This window comes from Coturnix japonica, chromosome 4 (genome assembly GCF_001577835.2).
Source record: "Coturnix japonica isolate 7356 chromosome 4, Coturnix japonica 2.1, whole genome shotgun sequence".
Taxonomy (NCBI): domain Eukaryota; kingdom Metazoa; phylum Chordata; class Aves; order Galliformes; family Phasianidae; genus Coturnix; species Coturnix japonica.
Genome location: NC_029519.1, coordinates 20973397 through 20998087, shown reverse-complemented (window position 1 = coordinate 20998087; position 24691 = coordinate 20973397). Strand labels below are relative to the sequence as shown.

Genomic DNA, 24691 nt, shown 5'->3' with positions numbered 1-24691 from the left:
TAGTGTTTAACTTACATAACCATAAATAAACAGTCACATTGAAAGATTCTATATTTATACATTAAAGTATATGGAGAAATTGATAGGACTCGTAGAACAAGGAAACTGTAGTTTTCCTTTAAAATAATAATACACACTGGAAACGTGACATAACATTATATCCTACTGAGTCTTCACATTAAACTAAATACTAAGTTTTCCTGACTAATAGCACTTAGCTTAACCTAAGTACCTTATGCCTAAAATATAGATTCAGTTGTTTTTATTAAAAACATAGCTCATGAAGTCTCCTTGTTTAGAGATCAAGAACAGATGTATGCTAATAATTCACAGAAACACATTTAAATGAGAATATTTTTTGAAGAAACATTAACTTTTTTCCTTTCTAACGCTTTGGGAACATGATGTTTTCCTGCAAGTTACTTGTTCAGGATGCAGTTTGGTCAGCAAACTCAGATGAAAGAACAGGCACGAAGCATAAACATCATTACATTTAATAATGAAGAATATTCATTTAAAACAGAGGTAGCTATCTGTAGAAAGCCCAAGCATTATATCTTCTTTGTTAAAGGGAAGAAGTCTACTGTACTATTAGAAAATAAATTATGCTGTACAATTCAGTGATCCCCACAGAGTTTATATACTTAGAAAATAAATTAAGGTGCCATTTTGACCTTCAGGTTGATATAGAATCACAGAATCACTTGAGTAGGAACAGACCTTTAAATGTCATCTAGTCCAGCTCACCTGTAATGAACACGGATACCTACAGCTACATCAGGTGCTCAGAGTCATGCCCATCATGACTTTGAAAGTCTCTAGGAACAGGATATCCATGGGCAACCTGTGCCACTGCCTCACCACCATTAGGGAAAGAAATTTTTTCCTTATAACCAGTCTAAAATACATAGATGGATATTGTAGCTTTACAAACCTGGGATGCTGCCTTCTCAAAGCCATCTGGATTCAAAGATGGCATGATGTGGATACGTGTGCTATGGATCAGGTTGATAATAGTTTCATTGCCTTTCTGGTATTCGTTGCACAAGTACTGAGCCAAGAAGATGAGCAGCTCCCTTCCAACAGCTTCATTCCCATGCATATTCCCAACATACTTAAATTCTGGCTCTCCTGCAAGAGAAAGAAGAAGCACGTCTTAGAGTAGCTCAAAAAACCCAGGCATGGACTACATCTCAGTACCCCAGAGACAACTCTACTGCTGTGACCACATTTTCTCACAGCATCCCCAAGAAGCTACAAGCCTCTTTTAGAAAAGTGGATTTAGATATGTTGTTTGTTTTCTTTTTTTCCTAAACTCTGGCTAAACAAATAGTAATTTACATTTGGTTGTTCACCAAAGGCAGAGAAAGAATGCCAGAGGATAATACACTGTTTCAAAATAAATGCTAATCGTAGCCATTAACACCATTATTGTTGAGATATAATGCAATTGATGCCTCTGTAACACTAAAAGGTGTCTTAATTTTTAAGTTTACAAACTGACACTAACAGAGCTTCCTATCTTTAATGTTCTCACCAAGATCAGGTTAAGCTTATCCCACTGCATACGCATCACACTGCAATTCTTCTGCCAAAATACTGACAACAAACAGCTGCTGATCCTAGTGATCTGAAAAATTCAAAGCAGTTGCTTCAGATATTCAGCTTGGACTTTAAAAAGACAATGTAATAACCTAACTCACAGACCATTCTTGCTGAACATTCCAAAAAACATTCCACATATGTATCTATCGTGTGAACCATAAATTCTCATGAATAATATGAATTACTGTTTTACATACTGAACATATACAAGGGAGTTTAATTATATATTTAATATCGTCTTTAATATATATCGTATATTTTTATTTATTCATTTATCTGTGCATGTTCATATACAAGTTTATATATACATATATATATTTCTAAGTTCAGTACCTACATAAACATTCTAACATTCCCAAGCTGCACCCTCATGATCCTAGATAAAGAACACCTTAGAGAGTTGGTGTGTGGCAACCCTGGACATTGCAAGGCATTATAACTAGACCATCTTTAAGGTCCCCTCCAATCTAAGCCATTCTATGATTGTCTCATAATTAGCCAGAAGCATATGCTGGCTTTTCTCATTATTTTCCATTTCAGAGTTCACCTGTTAGCACAGCTTGAATCAAACCTTTTGCTGATAACATGCTTCGAATAGTCTCAAAAAGCCCTGCGACAGCCTCTAGCACTATAACAGTGGCAAATTCAAGGTGAGAAGCACTATACAAACAAGGCCTAAGTAACTGCTAATCAAGCACACAACTGTATCTACTTATGACTCTTCAGTCTGCATGTTAACCTTAATCCACTCATAAGGCCCTAGCAGAGGGCTATTAATTCCAGGACCTCTTTTCTTCCAGCTAAGGTCTTCTGTCAGCTAGGTTAAAAAATACTCCAGTTCTGATGAAACAGCATCATTTTATCTGATATGCACAACTCCATTACTGTGACTAAAACCCTCCATTTCCTCCTTTGGCACTGAGTTCTTATTTACTGTTTCTCCTTATCTGTTAATACCGGGGAATGTAAGAGGTCTAATTATCAAGAATAATCAGGCCATGCACTCAGTCCAACCCTATTATATCAGATGGATACTATCTAATGAAATGTGCAGCACTGCACACCACAAATTCTCGTAATTAGTACACTCATGCATATGTATAATGCCATTTAACTTATGGGAAGAAAAAAAAAAATAAGGTGTTTTGCAAGCTAAGACACAAGCTTGTTACCATGGTAAACACGAACACAGCCACACTTGGCATTTGTGGTTTTCCCTAGACACCGGTGTGGAAGCCTGAAGAACTCACTTCTCCAGACTCCCATGCTATCACCATTCATTTCTTTTCCATCTGGATTTTACAGAATTGGTTCAAACGACAGAATAGAAACAAAATTTTTCCATACAGCATCACTTTCCCACCCTAATCAAAGAATTGTTAACAGTGTTCATCATGGTTTTTGAAAACAAGTACTGTCTAAAGTGAACCCAGAATAAATCCTCATCAACTAGTATCTTCAGCAGCAATGAAAAATCTCACATGGGCACAAAAAGTTGAAAGGAGTTGCCAAAGAGGCAGAGAATGAATGGAATGATGGAAAGTCTTTCCTATGAAAAGCGATGGAAGACAGTTGGCTGGAAAAATAGCTGCTCTTCCCATTAATCCCTTGTAAGCCATTTAATAGAGACCTTAATCACCATTTATAGGATTCCACAAATGTAATTGCCTCACAGAATTCTTATTTTTTTAATAAAAGAGCTTTGAAAATCTCAGTTGGATTATGAACTTCTTAAAAGTTTCTCCAAATGAACAGAACTGCTCCCCTTCCATGGCAGATCATTGGAGGTAGCTTTTAGGAAAAAGAGGTATAAAAAAATAATAATAAAAAATCTGATTTATTTGACACCCACACATGCAAAAGAAGTAAAATTATTTTAAAGAGTTTCCATGTTGCAAGATATGATAAACACAAAGGAATACACCTGTTGCATGAATATTTAAAATCCTTATTTAGCATTATTAGTTTTCTGACAGTATCTTTATAAAAGACAATCTCTCATTCACAGTAACTATGGCAGGTTTTGTGTAACAATGGGAAGATGACATTTATAAACACTTACATACAAATTCAGCCCAGATACAGAGGTTTGTGATAACAAATAAATGAGTGAATAACTACAAACATCTTTAGGGGCAAGATATAAGAAATTAAATGCAGCAATCAATTTTCTAAATATCTGTGTCTCTCACGACACCTATACCAGCATATCACTAAGGCTTTAATAAAGCTTTTACAACCCTCCTAGATTGATTGTGTGGTACACTGCAACCTGATAAACATTTGAGGAAAGAGTATTATGAAACGTCAAACCTTTCTGGTACATGACAGACATTGTGAAATGTCACTATTCGCTTCTGCAGTTACTAAGCTAAGGCCTTCTACAGCTTCCTAGGAACAGAAGGAATGTTGTTAACATTGAAAAGATTGCCTAAAGGTGACTATCCACTGCCATTTTTAGGTCAACCTGTATTTATAAAGATAGTAATCTTCTAAAATGCAGGAGCAAAAAGTTTAGCACTTACTATGTAGGTCGCTATGTAAGAAAGTAATGCCTCCTATAATTTCCATGGAAACCACAATAGATACAAACAGCACAATAACCCTGTTTGATAGAGCACATTCTTCACTGCAAAGCGCTCTTTGAAAACACAGTCACCTCCTTTAGCTCTGCATTTTCATCAGGAGCCTGCATGCTGAGCTCATGAAAATCTGTACAGGCAGAGGTGACCTGACCCACTGTAGCTATCTCGACTGCTTAAACACACCACCCACTGCCCCACTGTGCTCACATCTATTCTCTGGTCTTCATCAATGTTCAATAAGCATAAGATAGTGTCAATATGTGCCTTTTTTTTTTTTCCATATGGAGGAATTCAACAACACACCTTTGTTTCATATGCACTTCTACATCAAAAGTCATTTTGCCAGCTGCCCCTCTGCTGCTATCTGTCACATATTAAAAAAAATTAACAGTATATTGGCAGGAAGGTTCAACTTCTTATGCTACATCTCCTCTGATGTTGTGGGCCAGCATAATAAAATAGGAGGCATTATTTTTGGAGTATCCCTTGTATATTTATTGTGAGGCAAGGTAAAGTTATTCCACTAGTCAAACTCCAGTGTCAAGTAGTTAACCTCAAAACATAAAGAACTCTACTCATGGACGCACAAGCCACATAGAATAAAAACAGACTATTGGAAATGTTAGGTCCTTAATGAACTGTTTTGCAATTGAGGGTTAAACATCCTTAAAGACTTCTATTTCTAAAGGAGAAACAGGTAATGTTCCTGAAATAGAAGACAGTGTTCTTGATTACAGTTGCTTATCATTTTTAATACGGCGACCAGTAAATTCTTCATGTAGATAAACAGTATGGAAAATCTCAGAACTCCTGCTGGCAAGAAATTCATTTATCTAAAGGTGATCAAGGAACTTCTTACACTCCATATTTTTGTTAGAAGTTCAAAGAGAAATAAAATCTCTGGAGGGTAACTAAGAGGAAAATCATGGATTGTAACATGAGTTTCTTTTTTGAACATAAAAACAGCAAGAGGAGAAGAAGAAAATAAACGAGAATAAGATATAAGAAAGAGTGAAAGAATCAGAAAATTTACATTTCTACCATTCCGGTAATGAGGCACTTCCAGCCCACTTGAACAGCATTTCAGTAGCAACACTGAACTCTATGGCGTGTGAAAATGAACAGTACTGGAAGATAGCAGGCAGTATTACTTTCTACATCCTTGTATAAGCCTTAGGATATTAGGATGACATTTTCTAAGTAGTAGTGTTGGTTTAACATTACTGAAAGATAAACTTCTGGGGGTTTCACAGCTGGCTTACAGGAAAGCATAAACGGGTCAACACCGATGGCTTTTAAAAACTCCAGTATTTGATATTCCTGCCATTAGCTACTGCAAAATATACTGGGATCAAAAAAAATAAGAAAAGATATCCAAGGAACTTTTTGCAAGCTCTTCCTTTAAAACAACGCATGTATTTTTTCACAGCCATAACTCAAGTCTAGCCTCAAGCTGCTTCTGGAAATCTCTGAAATTCTCTGAGCACTGTGTATTCTGTATATTAGGTATGGAAGGGAAATTCTCCAGACATTACCTCATGCTGAAGCTGGTTATTTCTACCATAAGGATTCTGTGTGACTAGATGCTTTCCTCGTGCTTCCAACAGCCCACTCTCCCTGCTGTCACTACAGGATGTGGCAGAGCCACCCACAAGCAGCGGGCTCAGCATTTGCTCTGTATCTGCAGACCCCATCACAGCTCCCTCTGCCATGTTTATGCTGCAGTTGCACAGCACTGCATTAACTGAGGTATGTCTGTGGTAAAGCCCATGTGATTCAACACAGAGTAGAATAAGGCTTTCTGCCTAATACTTGTTTGCATGGTACTGTGTAATAGAATTTATGATTATTCTTTACACTGTAACTAATTAAACTTACTTATTGAATCAAAATCCTTAACTTAACAAAAAATACTGATATATAACATGCACAAAGCCCTGATTTTGTATAAATGTGTTAAATGACACTCTCAAATTCAAAGCAGATTAGAAAAATATTGGAAGCTTAGAAGTAAAAAATACACATCTATACACACAGCCGGATTCACTAGACTGGTTTTGTATTACATTACATGCTCTAGGATAAACAAACAGGTCTTTGCATTTATAGGATTCACTGCTTAATTGCGATTGCAGGTACGGTTAGCTCAGCGAGGAAGATGAGCTTTGTAAGAATACTAAATATGAAATGGACAGTGCTAAGGCATCCCTACAAGTTACTGGCTGAGTATGGGATACCTTTATTGGTTGCACTGCTAGGGGAAAAAAATAAAAATAAGAATTAAAAAAATTAAAAAAGAAACACAAAACAAAACAGGCCCTGGGCCTCTTCCTGAAGGCTGCTGGCAGAACAGGAATGACAAAGATGATCCTCCACCTAATGATGCTGGTTGCGGGAAACAATGGTTTCAGTTCAGCTTTCTACTGTGCTCAGTAAAGAGTGAACTCCATTTAAACCTACATGTGACTGACCAAGCAAATTTTCATTTCAAAGACTTTCTCTGTAACCCTTCAGTTTTGGTTGGCATGTACTGCAAAGATAGCTTTTTAATCCATCAACATATCACCAAAATAATTCTTTTAATAAAGAGAAGGTTGATACATAATTCAGGTATGTACTTATGACAGCTCCCCACTAAGCTCATACGACAAGCTTTCTACAGCAAACTACAGCATCAGCTTTTTCACTTCAGCCATAAAAGCTGTTGCCAATCATCATGGCACTTCAAAAGGACAGAGCTCATCTATCCATTCCTTTGTTTTTGTAGGCAATAAGTACATGGGAAATTTCAAAGCTAAACTAGTTCAAATGGCTGCTGCCAGCAAGAGACACATTTGGAACTTCATGATCTACTTTTCCTCGTCCTGATTTTCTGAAGAGATAAAAGATGGAAATAATCTATTTATATCTGGATCTCAAACACTGAAGTCAAAGAGGAAGGCAGAAATGCTGGGGGAAAAAAAAGAAAAAAAAAAAAAACAAAAACCAAGAACAACTCCTTCTTTACTGGAAACAAAGACAAACTCACTGGAAAGACAAACAGATCTACATGCAACTAGTAGCAAAGCCCCTTCCACCTGCCTTAGACTTTCTCCTTTAATCTCAAGGAAGCTTTCTGAGGCATAGTGGCACTTGTTACTCCACTGAGGTTGCACACACTGGACAGTTCTTTCTTACAGGTGATTCAAACATAACTATTCCACCACCATACTATCACAAAGTGACAAAGCGTGAAAAAACTGTAGGTTGCAGATTTGTGATTCAGATAGATGATGCTGAAGTTGGTCACTGTAACAGATGGAAAGGGATAAAACACCCCCATATATATGCATCTGTGACAAGTCCCTCGTGTAGACAGCATGTCGCAAAGTAAGAGTAGCTTCTTCACTGACTTATTTAGTTCCCCATGTCTAGACAAGCTCTGATATTCACCAGTGTTTATTTCATGACTATGGAATCACAGAATGACTTAGGTTGGCTGGGACCTTAAAGCCAACCCAGCTCCAACCTGCTGCCATGGCCAGGGCTACCACCCACCAGATCAGGCTGCCCAGGGCCCCATCCAATCTGGGCTTGAATACCTCCAAGAATGGAGCACCCATGCTTCCCTGGGCAGACAGCGAGGGAGTCATTACTAGTCAGGGAGTTTAAAGAAAGAGTTATGAAGTGCCCTTTTAAAGAAAGAAAGAAAGAGACAAACAGCGAAAGCTAATCATGTTATTACCTTGTCTCTTTGTGGAAAAAAAAATGAAAAATTGACTTGTGATGACTAAGAGAGGACACTATTTACGTCAGAGCACAAGTGACCTGGAATATGCCAGCATCCTTAGAAACCAAGGAAAAAAAAATAGGCAGCTTCTTTTAGCCCTAATATTACATCAGCATGATGCTTTTGCGATAAAGGGTTTAAGAAAAACAGAATTCAAGTATTTTAGAAGATAGGTTGTTCCTGTTTTGCAATATACATTTACAAAGTGTATGAATCCTTGATTAAGAAGTGTCTTAGTGCACCCGTTCTACTGATGCAGAGGGGGATCAAGACTGATATTCCAGCAATACATCTACAAGCACTGCACTCTTGGAGTCAGAATTTTTCAATGGAATGTGAAATTATACTGTATTGTACTGAAAAGATTTGTTCATGTCCACATTAGGACATTCAATGGAATGTGAAATTATACTGTATTGTACTGAAAAGATTTGTTCATGTCCACATTAGGTAGAAACATGAGAAGAGGAGGCTCAGGGGAGACCTTATAGCTCTCTATAACTTCCTGAAGGGGGGTTGTAGTGAGCTGGGGGTTGGCCTCTTCTCTTGTGTAATCAGTGATAGAACTAGAGGGAATGGTTTTAAGCTGTGTCAGGGGAGATTCAGGCTGGACATTAGGAAGTATTACTTTTTGGAAAGAGCAGTCAGGCATTGCAATGCACTGCCCAGGGAGGTGGAGGAGTCACCAACCATGGGAGTGTTCAAGAAATGCTTGGATGTGGTGCTGAGGAATATGATTTAGCCTGGAAGTATTGGTAATGGTTGGACTAGATGATCTTCTAGGTCTTTTCCAACCTTGATAATTCTGTGATTCTGTGAAACACAGACTTGGAGGGTCTTCATGCTCACATACGTTTGAAATATAGATACCCTTTAGAAAACACCACCTTGTCATCTTAAACACTAAAAAAATGAGAAGAAGGCTGATGATTCCTTATGACAATGGAAGGAGTGGAGGCTAAACTGGGCAAAGGACTGTTGTTTCTGTTGGCTGGCTTCATTTCTAGTGTATTCACCATGATCCCTGTGCAGCTGTTTATATTTTTAAAGGCATAATAAAACACCAAAGATGAAATACTTTGCCATACTTCAGACTAATATTGAAGAGCTGGAAGTAAAAGGAAAATTGCACACTATCTTTCAGATCTGCAGCATTCTACTTCCATTTTACATAGGTGTAAAATGTTAGAGAGGCATATAATGATAAAGAAAACAAACTCCAGCTGAGTTTTTCATGTGCTGGCTTTGTGCATTCTGTACTTTTATCAACAAATATTCAATATTCTGAGATGGTGAAAATGACTTCTCTTATGCATACCATAATTCCTAATGGCTTGAGAGCCCAGAAAGAAGCTAACTAGCCATCTTACAGAGGAGAGCATAACAAAGCCAAAAGGCATCTCCTAAGAAGCAATATAGCAATATTTTCATTTTGAAAGCTCAGGCATTTGTTTTTTTTTCTCAGAAAAGGAAAAAAAAAAAAAAATCCCATGGAAAGAAGACGCTGTAATTTTGATAGGAAGTGAAGCTTTTACTGAAAAGCTATTTTAAAGCAAAACTGTTTTATGCCCTATTGTTATGGCTTACAAATAGCTCTCAAAGGCAGACAGAAAATGTGAAAACAACACTTTGTTTGATGTTTGAATATGTGGAAGAGAGGCAGTATGAATCCTAAGAACTTGAGCCATCTCTTTTAAATATCAGTCTTTTTTCCACCCCTCTGGAAAGAACTGTGCAGAAACAATGAGCAGAGAGAATAAAACTTCTGAATGGAAAAAAGCAGACAGAAAATGCTAGATGACAAAAGAAATGCACACTTTCTCAAATGCTCTGATAAAATAATCCCTGTGCACCAAACAAGAGCATAACAATTTGCTACCCAAAGCACCTCTGCACAATTAAGATAGGAGAATACTGCAAAATTCCTACATGAAAATGAGAATTTAAAGGCTGTGTAAGCTTGCTAACAAGTCCACAGAGATACAGGAAATACAAACACATGTGAACTGCATGGGCAGACCTCACCTCCACAGGTGAGACACATCTGGAGTGCTGAGTCCTCATGCAAGAGCAGCATGAGCATACTGGACAGAGGCCAACAAAGGGCCAAGAAAACAAAGGAGAAATAGTGCTGGATAGCATGCATGGAAAATTCTTTCCCCACTCAGTATATGAACGCTTGACTATTAATCTGCATTTGTAAGAGGCATACATATGCCCAGATACACACACAAATGTCCTTCACTGAGAAACTGGAACACCAAAGAGGGCATCCCCAGGTCATGAAAATATTTTTCATATTTTTGTACACTTACATGCTAGATCTAAAGTACACTTCTGATTTTAACTAAAGAAATTGCATTTGCAGATATTCAAAATCATATGAAAAGACAGATCTGGCACTGTCCTCAAACAAAAATCAAAACCACATGATTTCAAGACAGAAAGAAACGGAACCATAGTTCTTGCTTTAATACGCAAGCTCAAAGTTGCGAGAATTGTTTTCTAAAACATGAGCTATCCAGTCTTTGCCTTTTTATTTCTTTTTTATATGAACTTTTACTTAACTTTCTCTTTCATCCTGGCTTTAAATTTTATGATCACAGCATGAGAACTGCCAAAAGCATGTTTCAGTATAATTTTTCCAGCTGTCTGCTAAGCAATAAAGAAAAAATTGTTACAAAACATAAAATATTCTTTAAAAAATGTGTTTGGATTATAGGAACACAGAAATACGAAGGCGATGAGACTGAAGATTATCACATTTTCCATTAAAGATTGCCCTTAATGAAAAGCAACAAATTCGGGAAAGTGCAGCCAGCGCATAAACTTTGCCCAGGTTAACCCAACAGGTAGGAAGAATACTTTTTTATTTTCCTCTTCTCCCCAAAATATTGCAGAAATATTTGACTTGGTATGGCTCTTTTTCTAATGATCAAGGCTTCTGTATCTATAAAATAAAGACATTCTCCTCTTTAACTCTGCTAGTAGCAAAATCTATCCTTGAAACAACATTGAAAGCTCAGTTTTATCGTCTTTTAAATTCAAACTTGGAGCAGTAAAGTACGTTAAACATAAGCACAGCATCTTAAGAGGGGTCAGTCTGGACCTTCAAGTGAAGCATGTGTCCAGGAGTTTGCCAGGTGAGGCCTTATAGAGTCACATGCAAGAGCAACACTGAGAAGGCATCTCTCCGCTAGAGGCAAAATGTTGGAGCTGTTCAGAAGAGAAGGCTCCAGAGCTCTTCAACAGGGAGATAGATATGTAGTCTGAATTAGAAATTCTACACTATGTGGGTGATGAGGCACTGGTGAGGCTTACATTTATATTATTACTACATAAAGTCAACTCTCCAGTGTCAAGAGGACTCTTTTCTTCTGTCTCAGAAGACAATGTAGCCCTTAGTGATACGGCTGTACCAAGAACAAATTTGTGGTAGTCATCATCATTTGCCCCTCTGGACACAGTAATCTACTAGCAAAAGCCCAAGGAAGGAACTGCCTCAAAACCCAGCCTTGATAAGAAAATATTTTGCATCAGGAAAAATGCTGTCATCACTAAAAAAAAAGAGTATCGAGAGATAACTTCATGAATAGTATGAATTTCCTGACTAGGAACTGCCCCCAGACCTCCAATCAGGATGTTACTCTGTCAAGGCTACATAACTTATTACCAAGGTAAAATACAAAACAGAATAATACAGGAAACTAGAACTTACTAGGCTTTCTGAGCTATGCGCTACACATGAATGTTATGAGCAACTCTTGCTTTGCTTTACAGTTATTTCCAACCAGGAAAGTAGTTTAGCCACAACATTCTTCCTCAAAAGAAAAAGACTGCTATTTTAGATTGCTTGGCCAACACTGGTTTATACAAATACAATTATATATATATATTTATGAAGTTTATTTTAATGCTCACTAAATCACAGGCTTGCTTGTTTTTTTTCAAATAGCTGTCTGAACTAGCAGTCCTCTTTCTGTACATGTACACAAACATGGTTACAAGGCATGGTCACAGAGGAGAAAGCCACACCGCGATCTAATTACATACTACTCAAAGCTGCCACTCCAGCTGTGCAATACTTTCCATACAAGCAGTAACACCATTATCACTAATCCTTAATAGCCCCCGTAACAGGACAGACATCACTGTGCCCTCACTGAACAAACAAAACAAGGACTGTACCCGCTCTTGGATTATTTGCTATCTGCACAAAGGAAGGAAAGACAATAGAAGCATATGGCAAGCACTAGACATGCTATGATCTCATGATAGATCTCATTAACCCTCCTTCCTCCCTTGCCCTTGGTAACTTCTATGAGAAAACTAATATTGTGGAGAGATTTGAAGGAAGGTTCCAAGTCACTGAACTCAAGGAAACCTCCAAAAATAGGCAGAACTATATATTTGAAATATTTGTTGAAATAGACAAATGAATATGCACACTGTTTTTCTTAAGGAACAGTTCATTTCACCATCTAATGAAGAAAAGGAAGAATCACAGAATCATTTACATTGGAAAAGACCTCTAAGATCATCTTTTCCAACCGTTTTCCTACCACCAACATTGCCCACTAAATTTTGTCCTTAAGTATCACATAAAGAAACAGAGGTTTGTGTAAGAAAAGAAAGATCATCCAATATGAATGTCAGTTGACTGTGTAATTAGTATAAAAGTAGGTGAATACTGATAGAGGAAGTTCTACAGAGCTCTTTCCCCTCAGATTTTCACAACAGAAATTCCCTAGCAGATGCCATTTTGATTTTGCATCAATGAGCTTGGGAGAAAGCAGGACGTGTGACATTCAGCTGCTGTGTGCTACCACTGTGCTTTACAGCTATATGCTCTTTAAAGGAAGGAAGGAATTGTGCTATCTTGTGGTTTTATTTTAGGACTGCCGTACTGTGATTACACCCACACAAATCCATCGACAAAAGAAAAGGCAAGTTTTGTGAAAGTAACATCACACCTACTGAATATAATATTTTTTTCCAGGTAAATCAGACAAAACTAGAGGAGATGCTGTGTTTTCCTTATGCCGTTCACATGTATTTTTATTTAAATGTCATAAAGCATCTCAGCATACAAGAGTGAAAGACAAGTAGGTTTTGTGAACAGCATAAGTGAAGAAGGCAGACGAGCTGGCAAAGTCTACATAGATACCATACATGTGTTTCTTCTGTCAGACAGTTGTGCTCTGAAGTATTCTCCAAGACTTACTCATTCATTTTTAATTAATAAACTTAGAGCCCACCTGACACCCTTGGTAGACTATGCTCAGGTCTGATGGACCTTCCAGGTCATTTCTCCTTATCATTTTGACCTCTATAAGCATACTCCTTGCACTGAGCTACTCGACACTCATGGCAGTTGATAGAGCTTTCTCACTGCCACTTATTTTCACTTTTCTTTTTTCATTTCTCTGCTGTACAGAGAATATACTCCATATAAGACCTTGAGGTTCAACACAAGAACCCCATCCTGTGGGGGAAAAAGGGAGATGTAACAGACAGGAGGGAATGCCTGCACTGCCTTTCACAGCTGAGCTCCAGATCAAGGTTGATATTGTAAGGAAACATGCAAAAAACTCTCCATGCATCAGATGCACAAACACTTATCTAAGAAGATTGTGGACATGATCTGGGATAGTAAAATTTGTTTGTCTTTTTTTCTTTTCTTTTCTTTTTTTTTCTCCCAATTACTTATTTGGTGAGCTGTACAATTTCACAGAGGAAGAGGATTTTGCTCTTTGCATTTGATAAGCCTTGCTGGGCTCCTTCTCATGTGTTTTCACTCAGCTTTGCAGTCTGGAATTTTTGTAAGTACATGGAGATCTGACTGCATCAAAGTACCAGCTATAAATAAATAAGAAAGACGATGGTCACAGCTGAGTTTGGGCGGCAGCAAACCACAGAATGAGCACATCGCTGGTCTGATGAGCAACCATGTAACACAGATTTGTCATCCATAAATAATTCACTCTAAAAATCAAGGTATCACCAGCGACAATGTAAATTTCAGAGCACTGAGGAGGCAAGAAAGATTCTCCACAAAGTACATTCTGTATGTTAGACATATCACATATAGGAAATTAGATTTTATTTTGGTATCAATATTCTATGCCTTGGGATAGTGAACATGGAACCTGCCACACTGCTGGCACAAATTCATAAAACTTTGATTTTCTCAAACAAATCCTTATGTAGGCAGTTTCACAAAGATAGTCATCTACAAAACTATTCTGGTAGTGAATCAAGCTAAACTCCACATCCTCCAATACAGTTGCTACTCTGTCATACTAGGTATACAATTAAAGATCCTGTGAAGTTTCTTCCCCTGATGTGCAGAGGAGTCCAGGTTCAGATCTGGGGGTGTATTTTGCTCTCCATCACATGTGGCACTTCTATTTCCATCAAGAAGAACTACACTATGCCTTCCATTTTTACAGTAATGAAACTGAAATAAGAGACTTTCTTCCATATGGTTATCTACCACTAAAGCAAGGATTCAGACAACAGCAAGAGAATCAAGGACTTGTCATCACCACACTTGACTGTATTTTGCCTAATTTGACCACAAATCTCTCTATGACAAAAACCACCCATAAAACAATGAAGCAGGTACTGGACAGTTCTGGATGCCTAAAGAATCCTACTTTGGTTCACGTGGAAGCGATAAATCCTACTTTACGTTGCACTGCATACAAACTTTAGATCATAATGGGATTAAAGTAAAATATATGCTTTTTCTCCTTTAAAAATTTATAAAGCTATATAGGATTATTATAATCATTAACCATTTCATAAACGTATGTTCACTATGACAGAGAGCTTCCAAGCCCTCAGCTTCTTTCAGAAACACCTCTGGGTTTTGAATTTATCCTGTCTTTTACAGAAAGTCAGAAATGGAAGAGGGGCGTGCTTAAACTGCTAGCAGCAAAGAATATGCTTTAAAACCAACTCTTAGAAGGATGATGTATTCTACACACTAAGATTTTTCCTCTGGAAATACAAATGCTCGTGAGCTCCTGTAACGCTTATGTGTCTCTCAGTTTAGGGAATGAGAGGCCAGAATTTCCTGAGGTTAAAACACAGCGCAGAAGATAATCACACTGGATGTTTTTTTCATCAAGTCAAAATATTTCAGAAGTTATTGCAGGTTTCAGGGGAGATAAGCTAAGCTGCCATAAAAGGTCGATTAATAAACACAATTACAGGGAAGAAAACATGAACAGGATAAGCCCCCACAGGCAAACAACAGGATAAAATAAGAAATAGTATACCACATCAGCCTCTGGAAGGCACGAGTTCAGTTTTGCTACAAGGCTTGTCAGGGAGCTAAGGGAGAACCACAGCAGCTGGGAAGGAGCACTATGTAATGCAGTCATCTACCCAGAAGGTTATTCCATGGCTCAAGATGACCTTTTCCAGAACAGCAAAGGACTACTTTGAAGAAATCTGAGACTTGGAAGTAAATGAGGAGAGAGAAGGAAGTCACAATGCTTGGGACACAGAAGTGTGAAGACAACCTATAGAGGTGCAAATGCCTCCCTTCTGCTCCACCCCCCCCACTATGAGCCCAGGCCCAGAGAAAGAGATAGAGGTGCCAGATGCCAGCAACCTGGGCACAGGGCCCAATGGCCACGCTGAGTTGTATGTGCTGGGGGTGGGACACTAACCTGTCCCGAGTGCCATGCTTTAATTCAGCAACAAGCAGCACTGGACTACAAGGTCAGTGTTCCCATAACCTCATTATAGACCAATAACTGTCACCAGCCACCATCACCATTGCCCACTTGTGACACTCCAGCATCCAAAGCAGTCCACTCTTTACACATGATCAAAAACTGCAAAATATCTGCAAAGAGTTGCTACACTAGTAATCTGGAAAAACAAAATTAACCCCCAAAATACATAAACTGGCACAGTAATTAGCATCTATTCACTGCAGACCTGCCAAACACTAGAAAGCAGCATCCAGGTCTCCTAAGTTACTGCCAAATTAATCTATTTTCATCTGTTCTCTTAATGGCCTTGGCAAGTGGTAAAATGTAAGTAGTCCTTAGCGTCCCAAAGGATCACAAATGACTCCTTTCCAAGCACTAGGAACCAACAGACCAACACAACCATTTGTGTATTGCTTTGTCCCAGTTTTGTATGTCAGAAGAAGAAATTATTTTAGCTCTACAGGCTTCATGCTTTAAAATAAGCAGTGCTCCTCCTGAACTACATTTAACCTTAATCTCTTACATTTTTAATATTCTTTTCCCTGAAAAAACATCTTGCAACTGATTTTCAATTAAAGTAGCTGTACAGAGTGTGAGTTTTTGCACAAAACCCAGCTCATTCACTGCTGTGTTGACTTGATCACTCAGGAACAACACATCAATCCTTGTTTTAACTAGAGCAAATTTGATTAAGGAGAAGATATCCTTAATGGTGAATGCTTTGATCCACAATGTGGACTAACATAATGTTCTAATTACAGGTCATTTTCAAAAGCAAGATCAATCAAAACATCACATATATTGTGATTTCACTCTAACAAAAAGTTTTGCCCAGTTCTTTCCCTTCTTCTGGTCACGTCCAAAATGAAAACGTTCAATAATTAATTATAAACACTTCTTAATTCATTGTTTACATTCCACTTATCAGCAAAATGCAATTCCATAGAATGTATCTCAAAATACTGCCTATGATCTCTGGTTCCTGAGGAAATCCCGCAGAGGCATAGGCTTGAAACTGAAGTCATGACATTTTGACAACATTATGAGTCAATGTGTCAAATGCAGTTCAGCACTGACATGGGAAAATCAAAAGCTGAGGAATTTCCTTTCAGAGTTCTGACCAAAAAAATTAAACACCAGAATAACAATGTAGGGAAGGAAGGAATAGAGAAAAACCTGTAAAATGACAGCTAGGAATTGTTTTAACAATTTTCCTTGAAGAAATAAAACATGAACTAAATCATAACAATTGTAACAACAGTGATCCTATAAGAACCTCAGGAGAAACTCTTTAAATGATAGAAAAATCTCTAATTAATGTATTCCCATCGACACTACTGGATGCTGACTTTTGACTACACAAGGCATAAGTATGCTCTTAGTTCACTTGCACTTTTAGATATTGGGCACACACATACAAAGAAATGGGTTTCTTCTCCACCTTTCTGAACAAATTTGTGTTTCTTACACACATATTACACACAGATCAATACCCAGTAATAATTAAATTATACTTCAGTATCTTCTTAACTTTCAGCAAGCTCAGAGTCTGGCTTGGTTGTGGTAAGTAGGCTTGCCACGATTCTTCAGAGTAGACATTACTGAAGAAATTTCACAACACAGCCAGATCTTTTTAACTGGCATCAAAACACTTCTTTCCCTTTTGATATCGCCCACAGGAAAACTTTCTTCGAATAGTGGGCACTCAGTAAACAATTTCTGCTTCTGCATTATAATTGTTCACATAGCAACACACTAACTTCTTGGGAGAATTTTTTTGTTTCTTTTTATCTAAAGAGCTTTCTCAGACTCCAGCATTAGGTAGATTCTTTTATGTCTTTTCTCTAGTTGTAGAGAAGGAAATAAAACAGTTATTCAAGATGCACCATCTGACTCTAAACTATCTGCTTTTACCCCTTCAATACATGAAAAAGTTCTAGAAAGTTACCTTTGATATTTTTGTTCCCATTCTCTAAAACTACTTCCTTTTAAAGTTATTTATGCTTTTTTTCCCCTTTGAAATTACTGAATTGCAAAGGAAGCAAGCTCTTGACTTGAGCACAGCTTAGGCTTAGTATATCTTTAAAGGCTTTTGAGCCCAATGCAAACATTTGAAATTGTGTTTCCTGGGGGCATCTTTTAATCTGCCACCTACCCATGGTACTCTACTTTGCCTTGATCTGCTGTTTCTTAAGTAGTTCACATGAGATATGGGCAATCTGCTCAGACTCCTCAATGTGCCTCCAGGCCCTACAGGACTCTCTCACTATATTCCACCAATTGCATCCTTATTCTAATTTGCAATTCCCAAATAACATTTATACCGGTACTTTATGTCTAATTGTGTTTTTATCCTGAAGATCTAAAAGTTTTAAAATTTCTTCCAGAAGAAATAATTAGAATATGAATGTTGATTTTAATGCTAAAGAAACGTGATTGTCTGTCAGGATGTTAATCACATCCACGCCACCTCTAGTCGTTTTATTGTTCATATTTTGCTACAAGCAGAAAGAGATCAAATCAAACAGTCCCCAAGCAAAATTCAACTTGCAACTTCACTGTAAGATGAGTCGTGAGCCCAGAGTGAGACCCATCTACAGCTCTGTTCTGCTTGGAGGAATCCTGCTGAGACTGAAGTCACTGTGGCTGTGGAGAAAAAATGTGAGCTAAAGAGTCACAGGCAGAAACACCACAACCAACAGCAAGAGCCATGAAGTAAAAAATAGTTATCATCACCATCATGGGAAATGGGAAATTCTAAACTGTTCTACTCTATTTAGCACTGTCAAATTTGTTCCTCAAATCTTTAAAATCTTTAATATGAACCCCCAGCTATTCCAGGATTAGAGGTAAGGCTGATGTTCATAGAATCATTAAGGTTGGAAAGACCAGTAAGATCATCCATGCCAACCATCAACCCATCCCCATCATACCACTAATCCAAGTCCCTCAGTGCCACATTGACCCTTTTCTTGAATACCCCCAGGGATGGCAACTCTAAAACCTCCCCAGGCGGCCCATTCCAATGCCTTGCTGCTCTTCCCAGGAAGAAACTTCTGGAGAATCGTCACTAAGTTCACAAGATCCTTTTCTATAACACACAGTACTGTTATAAGTTTTGAAAGACTGTTTGTTTCCTTGAGCACAGCTCCCCATCTCCCTATCCCTTCCCCTTTACCCTTCGCACTTTTAGGGGTAAGGGGGCCCACAGGCCAACTGCCCCCCATGTCACAGACATAGATTGATCTAGGTAACTCTATGACTGACGTGTGAACATATGCCAGAAAATCACCTGCTAAAACACTACTGAAAAATTTTTAAGGCAAATGCACCTTAAATTTGCATTTTAAACACACCTTCATGCTTAAAATTCTAATTTATAACAAGGAAAGTTTACATATTTATTCATTTTCATTAAAATTTACTTAGCCGAACTATTTTAAGAAGATCTCTTCAAGGTGAAATTTTTCCAATGGAGAATTACAATCACTCCCAATACAGTCCTGATCAATCCAGAAACAAAGGAATCTAAGTAAAACCTACAAGGCATGTTATTTTTGACATTTCGAATCATTAAAATACACACACATCAAGGTCATTAATGTTTATGCTGACAGGATTATTCCTCATTTCCTCTTCCAGCAGTTTTTCATAGAGGAAAATCCGAATGAATAAAGAGCACATTTTAAAGATTTAAAAATAAAAAGCAGCATGGGGAGAGTTTCTTTTTTTGTTGTTACTCTCTCAAGAGCTGAGTAGGGACTGTTTTTTGAAGCAGTCTGAACTTTAATTGCTGCTAAGGATAGCCAAATAAACAGGAAACAAAATTGATCGGAATATCAATTTTGCAGAGACTGAAAGCCACTAAAGCTTTGCCAATAACATCAAGAAAGGCAGAACATCACAAATTAGCTGTGTTACTGATGGAAAAACAAGGGAAGCACATGAACTTCATTTATATTACCTGCTGTTAAACCTTACACTGTACACACTGTTAACAACACAGAATGACCTACAAACACAGGGTAAAACATTACTGTCTATTAATTTGTATCTGTATATTTTATACTGAAAAAGTATATATATATACCAGGTATCCTGGGGTTCATTCTCTTATAGGCAGATTTAACAACCTCAAAAGCACTGACTGCTTCTTGGCTGCCCTGCCCATGGTAGCTCAGAAGTCTCTGTGACACCACACTGACATGGCAACGATCCCTTGATCCGCCTGGACCCCTTGATGTCACCACCAAAGCTGTCACCACGGGACAAAAATGGTCGTAGAAATTAAGTTTTAAAGTACAAATGATTTTCAAGAAGCTCTGGCTTCTGATTTTAAAACTGGAGACGAGCAACCACGGCCATGCCCACACTGCTAAGAGGGTGCGTGCGCCTTACACCCTTGCTATCAGGGCCTTCAATCATCTCCATGGTTGGATCACACTAAACTGCTCACTGGGTGCCCATACGATGCAACTGTGAGTTTAGTCAAGTGAGATGATGGCAGTGGAGGGGGGATTAAGCTGACTTACAAACAAGGAACTGGGGCCTGAGAGCAATGTGGGGAGATAAGCTATTTGGCATTCTTCATGTGGTCTATACTCATTCTGACAGACTGGAAACAGGACTAACCTGTAAAAACACTAAGCATATAATGTAATCATGGCAAAGCTATTTAAAGGAGCTAGAACATCCATGGCTGTGTGTTTATTGGATCTTGCATTTGAAGTGAAATCATAAGAAGAATTTATTTTGGCGTCGAAGTCAGAGCTCCAAAATGAAAGCTTAAAACCGAAGGGTTTCTGAAATAGTTCCCAAGCCCTTTGTTTCATTTTTTGTTGTTGTTGTTGTGCCACACAGGACATCACCAGTATCCAACAAATCTCACATCAGTCTCTACAGACAGCTGTTATGCTCCTTCCTTAGTAACTACAGAATGCCAGTAATTGGAAAATGCAAAAATGTAGTATTTGCTATCAAGATTTAACTCCAAATTCAGCTTCGCTTTAAATCTCCACAAGAGAACAAAGCCTCTGGCTAATTTTCCCTGCAGACACTTCTCTTATGACGCTCAGCCCCCGCACAGTGCTCTGTGCTGGCACTCGGCAGCTGCAATGGGAACATATTCTACTTAGTACATGGTCACCCTTTAGTCACCCATCACTGCCTGGGGAGAAACTCCTGGGAGTATTCAAAAATCATGATAAAATTTAGTCGTGTTCCCCTCCCCCACCACCACCCCCCCCAAAAAAAATATATACACATATATTATATATATATATATATGGAGAGAGAGAGAGAGAGAGAGAGAGAATAAAAAGAAAGAAAGAAAGAAAATAAAGCCTAAATTCACAAGCATCTGGGCAATGTCAGCGCTGTAGCATAAGCTCCTTTGGAAGCTAACATCCACTCTTCAGTAGTATTAAGGAAAGCAGATGAAGACTCTCAGCTATAAATAGATCGAAGATATGGTTCACTTTAACAGAGTCTCCAATAAAACTCTCCTTCTTATCAAACACTGCAAAACATATTTTCAACAGGACGTGGCAAAATTAAAAGAAAACTGAAATAGTTTTCTTCTTGAAAGCCCAGGCTCCAACACATACTAGAGGGGATCTGTTGGTCGAGCTTTATTTGGTTTATTTAACTCTGCGCTGTGCCTTTCCTAATACACAAATGATGAGCAACATGACCCCATGCCTGTTCCAGGCATGTCCCAGGCAGCCTCACATGCACACACCTGAAGAAACATGCACAAGTGTATGTTTGTTCAGAGAATGCTTTAAACATGTGTTGGCTGGCAATGAAACGAACTCCAGAAATTCTCTGCATGGCTTCCCAAGGCCCCACTTCAGCTCTGTACGTGCTTTGACTTTTCAGAATATTTTTAGGGCATGAGACTGATTTTGAAAGACCTCCTAACTCTCATAACTTGTCTTACAAGCAGAAATCAAACGATGGCAGCCAACCCTTTCCACAACACAACTGCACCTTTAAATACCGCTGATGCCAGATGGTCTCAGCATATAAAGCAGCGTGAGACAACATATTAATGCTGCTCAAACAAGCGACTCATGCTAGCGGCAGACCAATGAGATCAGTCTCGGGCTGCTAATCCTCTCTGTCACCATGGCTACATCTATTTCAGACGATTCTTCAGTTTTCAAGTCAGATGAGCTTGCTGGCTTGTAAGCTTTGCTGTTTGAGAGTCTTATGTTATGGGGGAGTTTTCTTTTTTTATTGGCTAGCAATATAAGTAACCTCTGTTTCTGTCTGTTGGTAGGTTTTCCCACTACTATTCAAACACCCTTCCAGTGTTTGAAGAGAGCTTACAAGCAGGAGGTAGATCATCTTTTTACACAGTCTAGCAGTGATAGGACAAGGGGAAATAGCTTTAAACCAAAAATGAGGATTGAGGTTAGATGTTTGAAGGGAATTCTTTACTCAGAGGGTGGTGAGGCCCTGGCACTGCTGCCCAGAGAGCTGTGGGCGCCCCATTCCTGGAGGCGCTCAAGGCCAGGCTGGATGGGGTCCTGGGCAGCCTGAGCTGGTGAGGGTAGCCCAGCCTACGGCGGTGGTCAGGGCTGGGTGGGCTTTGAGGTGCACTCCAACCCAAGCCATTCTATGATTCTACGATCTCCACTAAAGATTTCCACTATTTCCACTACAGATTTGCTCCCCTAACAAATAGCAACCCCACAAACAAGTGTTATGTTCTGTTATGACTTAGCCTATCAGCACAAGAAGAAAAGGGAAGACTCATACCTTCCAATCAAGGCAGATTAACAAACAAACAAATAAAAGAAATCCCCACATATCCACAGCAGGTAAACAGGGAGAAAAGCTCCCAACTCATCCTCTTCACCATATGCATGCTCACATAGCTGTGCTAGCACAAGTACTGGTGCTATGGAGAAGAAAACAAGAAGAGGCAGGGATGAACTGTGTCCTGGAGGAGACCAAAAGCTGAGCCATATGCTATCTATCAGGAACGCACACTGAGCACATGGCATCACCACAAGCTAACCTACAGTGAGGATGCGGAACACGCCTTGTCATGTAGGTGGAAACCTGAGGGGGAACACAGAGACAACATTCTTATCCAAAAGATGAGGAACGCATGGCAGAACAAGACAGGAAGGCAGACACTCTCACTGGGTGACTTTTCTTCTCTGTTAAGCAACATGGGACAGTCCCGCTCCCAACCCCACAGGATCGTTCTTCCTTCCACCCTGATACATACTGACATCACCAAAAAGAAAGAAGCAATTCCACTCTGAAAGGCATCAGCTCGGATCGCTCCTTCCTTAACTGCAGGCTTCTTCAGATCAGATGTCACATTTAGCCTTCTCTTTTTAAGGGCAGGCTTCCATGTTAGGATTTATGATAGTCCTGCTTACAATGAAGATTTAGATGTACAGCTCCCATTGACTCCAGCTAGATCTGTGGATGCTCACCTGCTGAGTCAGAGGAGAAATTAAGCCATCCCCTAGCTTGTTCTAGGTGAGGATATGACACAGTCAGATTAAACATAGCCTTTGAAGTAATAATTTTTTGACATGTACTAGAAGTGTGTATTTAAATCTGGGAGCCACCCCACCCCAAGTTTGCTAAAACTGTTCCTTTGAGAAAAACGCAGAGCTAGCCAAAGCCACAGATCCTTCATTTACCATAGTAGGTAAGTTAATTTTGAGTGATAAATGTACAAGGAATATACAGCTTGCAACGGTGAAGGACAGCAGTGTGCCAATGAAAGAACTGCACTGTGAGCTACTTTTGCTTTGGAGGGACACAGAAGTGGGAGGGTATGTTTTGCAGGTAGAAATCTCAGGGGAAAACATACAGCCATACACATTTGTTACTGAGTTATCTAGTAGTGTGATTGTATAGGAAACAGCTACACAAGAAGTTTTACCTTTGAAATATGTCACTGCCCTTTCCACTGTCTTTGTTTCTTAACTGCTTTTCCCATAGTGTACAATTCTGCTTTGGCTGGGAGAGCAGACAAGGGTCAGGGCCACACTTCCTAGATACTGTAAAACTGCTGGATCATTACATCGGTGTGCTGACAAGGATGTCTTTGCCAAGAAAACAGTTCTTTACACCTTAGCCAAATAGTCAGATGTGCCATTTGAACAAACAAAGCACTGTGCTTTAAGGCAGACCCACAGCTAAGGTAGGCATTTAAAATGGCACACGATGGCAGTCCAGGCTGTTGGGCAGCATCTTGTCAGCTGTAAATCAGGCCACTTACCTTCATAGTAATGAACGACGTGAACGACTCCATGGATAGAAGAGTCATCTCAGCCTGCTCCCTGGGACTCACTTTGCAGGTGAACAGAGAAGTCAGGTTTTGCTCATGGTTCAACATGAAGGGCTAGCAGGAAGCGGCTACTAGCTTATATCATTAACATCTTGCTTTGGAGGGAACCTCAGAACCACAGGCTTATGACTTCAGACTCTCTTACCTGGCCATTGTAGCTACATACAGACATTTCTAACATACACCCCCACCTTGAACTGAAGCTCACAGTTGTAGTATCACAGAACATTCCAGGTTGGACTCTGTGATCCCTCTGGGTTACTCCAGCTTAGGATGTTGTGTGATTCTACAACTGTGAGCTCCACATAGACCACTCAAAAATCAGAGAGCACTGTCCAAACGTTCCTTGAGCCCCATGGTGCTCTAACAACACCCTGCTGTTTGCTGCTATCAGAAGAGCTGTGGCTCCCAACTGGCTGGATGACACACGGCCACAAACCTCTCCTCCAAAGGAAAAGTGGTACAAACTGAGAGCATGCTTTGGGCTTAGTAACATCACTGCCAACAGCACACATCTCCATGCCAAGCATGGGGGCAAGCAAGGCAACACCTCCATGCCATAGAGTACCTATTATGTCACATCTCTGTTTCCACTGGGAACAGTTCTGGCACTCTGCAGATGCAGGAGGAGATGATAACTGTTCTCTTTGAAAGAAATTAAGTCAATGCAGTAAGCACC

General features: G+C 39.1%; 1 protein-coding gene across 1 annotated transcript in view; it reads right to left on the bottom strand.

The window, feature by feature from the left end:
• Positions 1-24691, bottom strand: part of CPE (carboxypeptidase E) — a 41665-nt gene that overhangs the window by 13008 nt on the left and 3966 nt on the right. Inside the window, exon 2 of the mRNA XM_015860888.2 lies at positions 935-1131. Coding sequence (XP_015716374.1) covers positions 935-1131 — 197 coding nt within the window. The remainder of the gene's footprint in view (positions 1-934; positions 1132-24691) is intronic.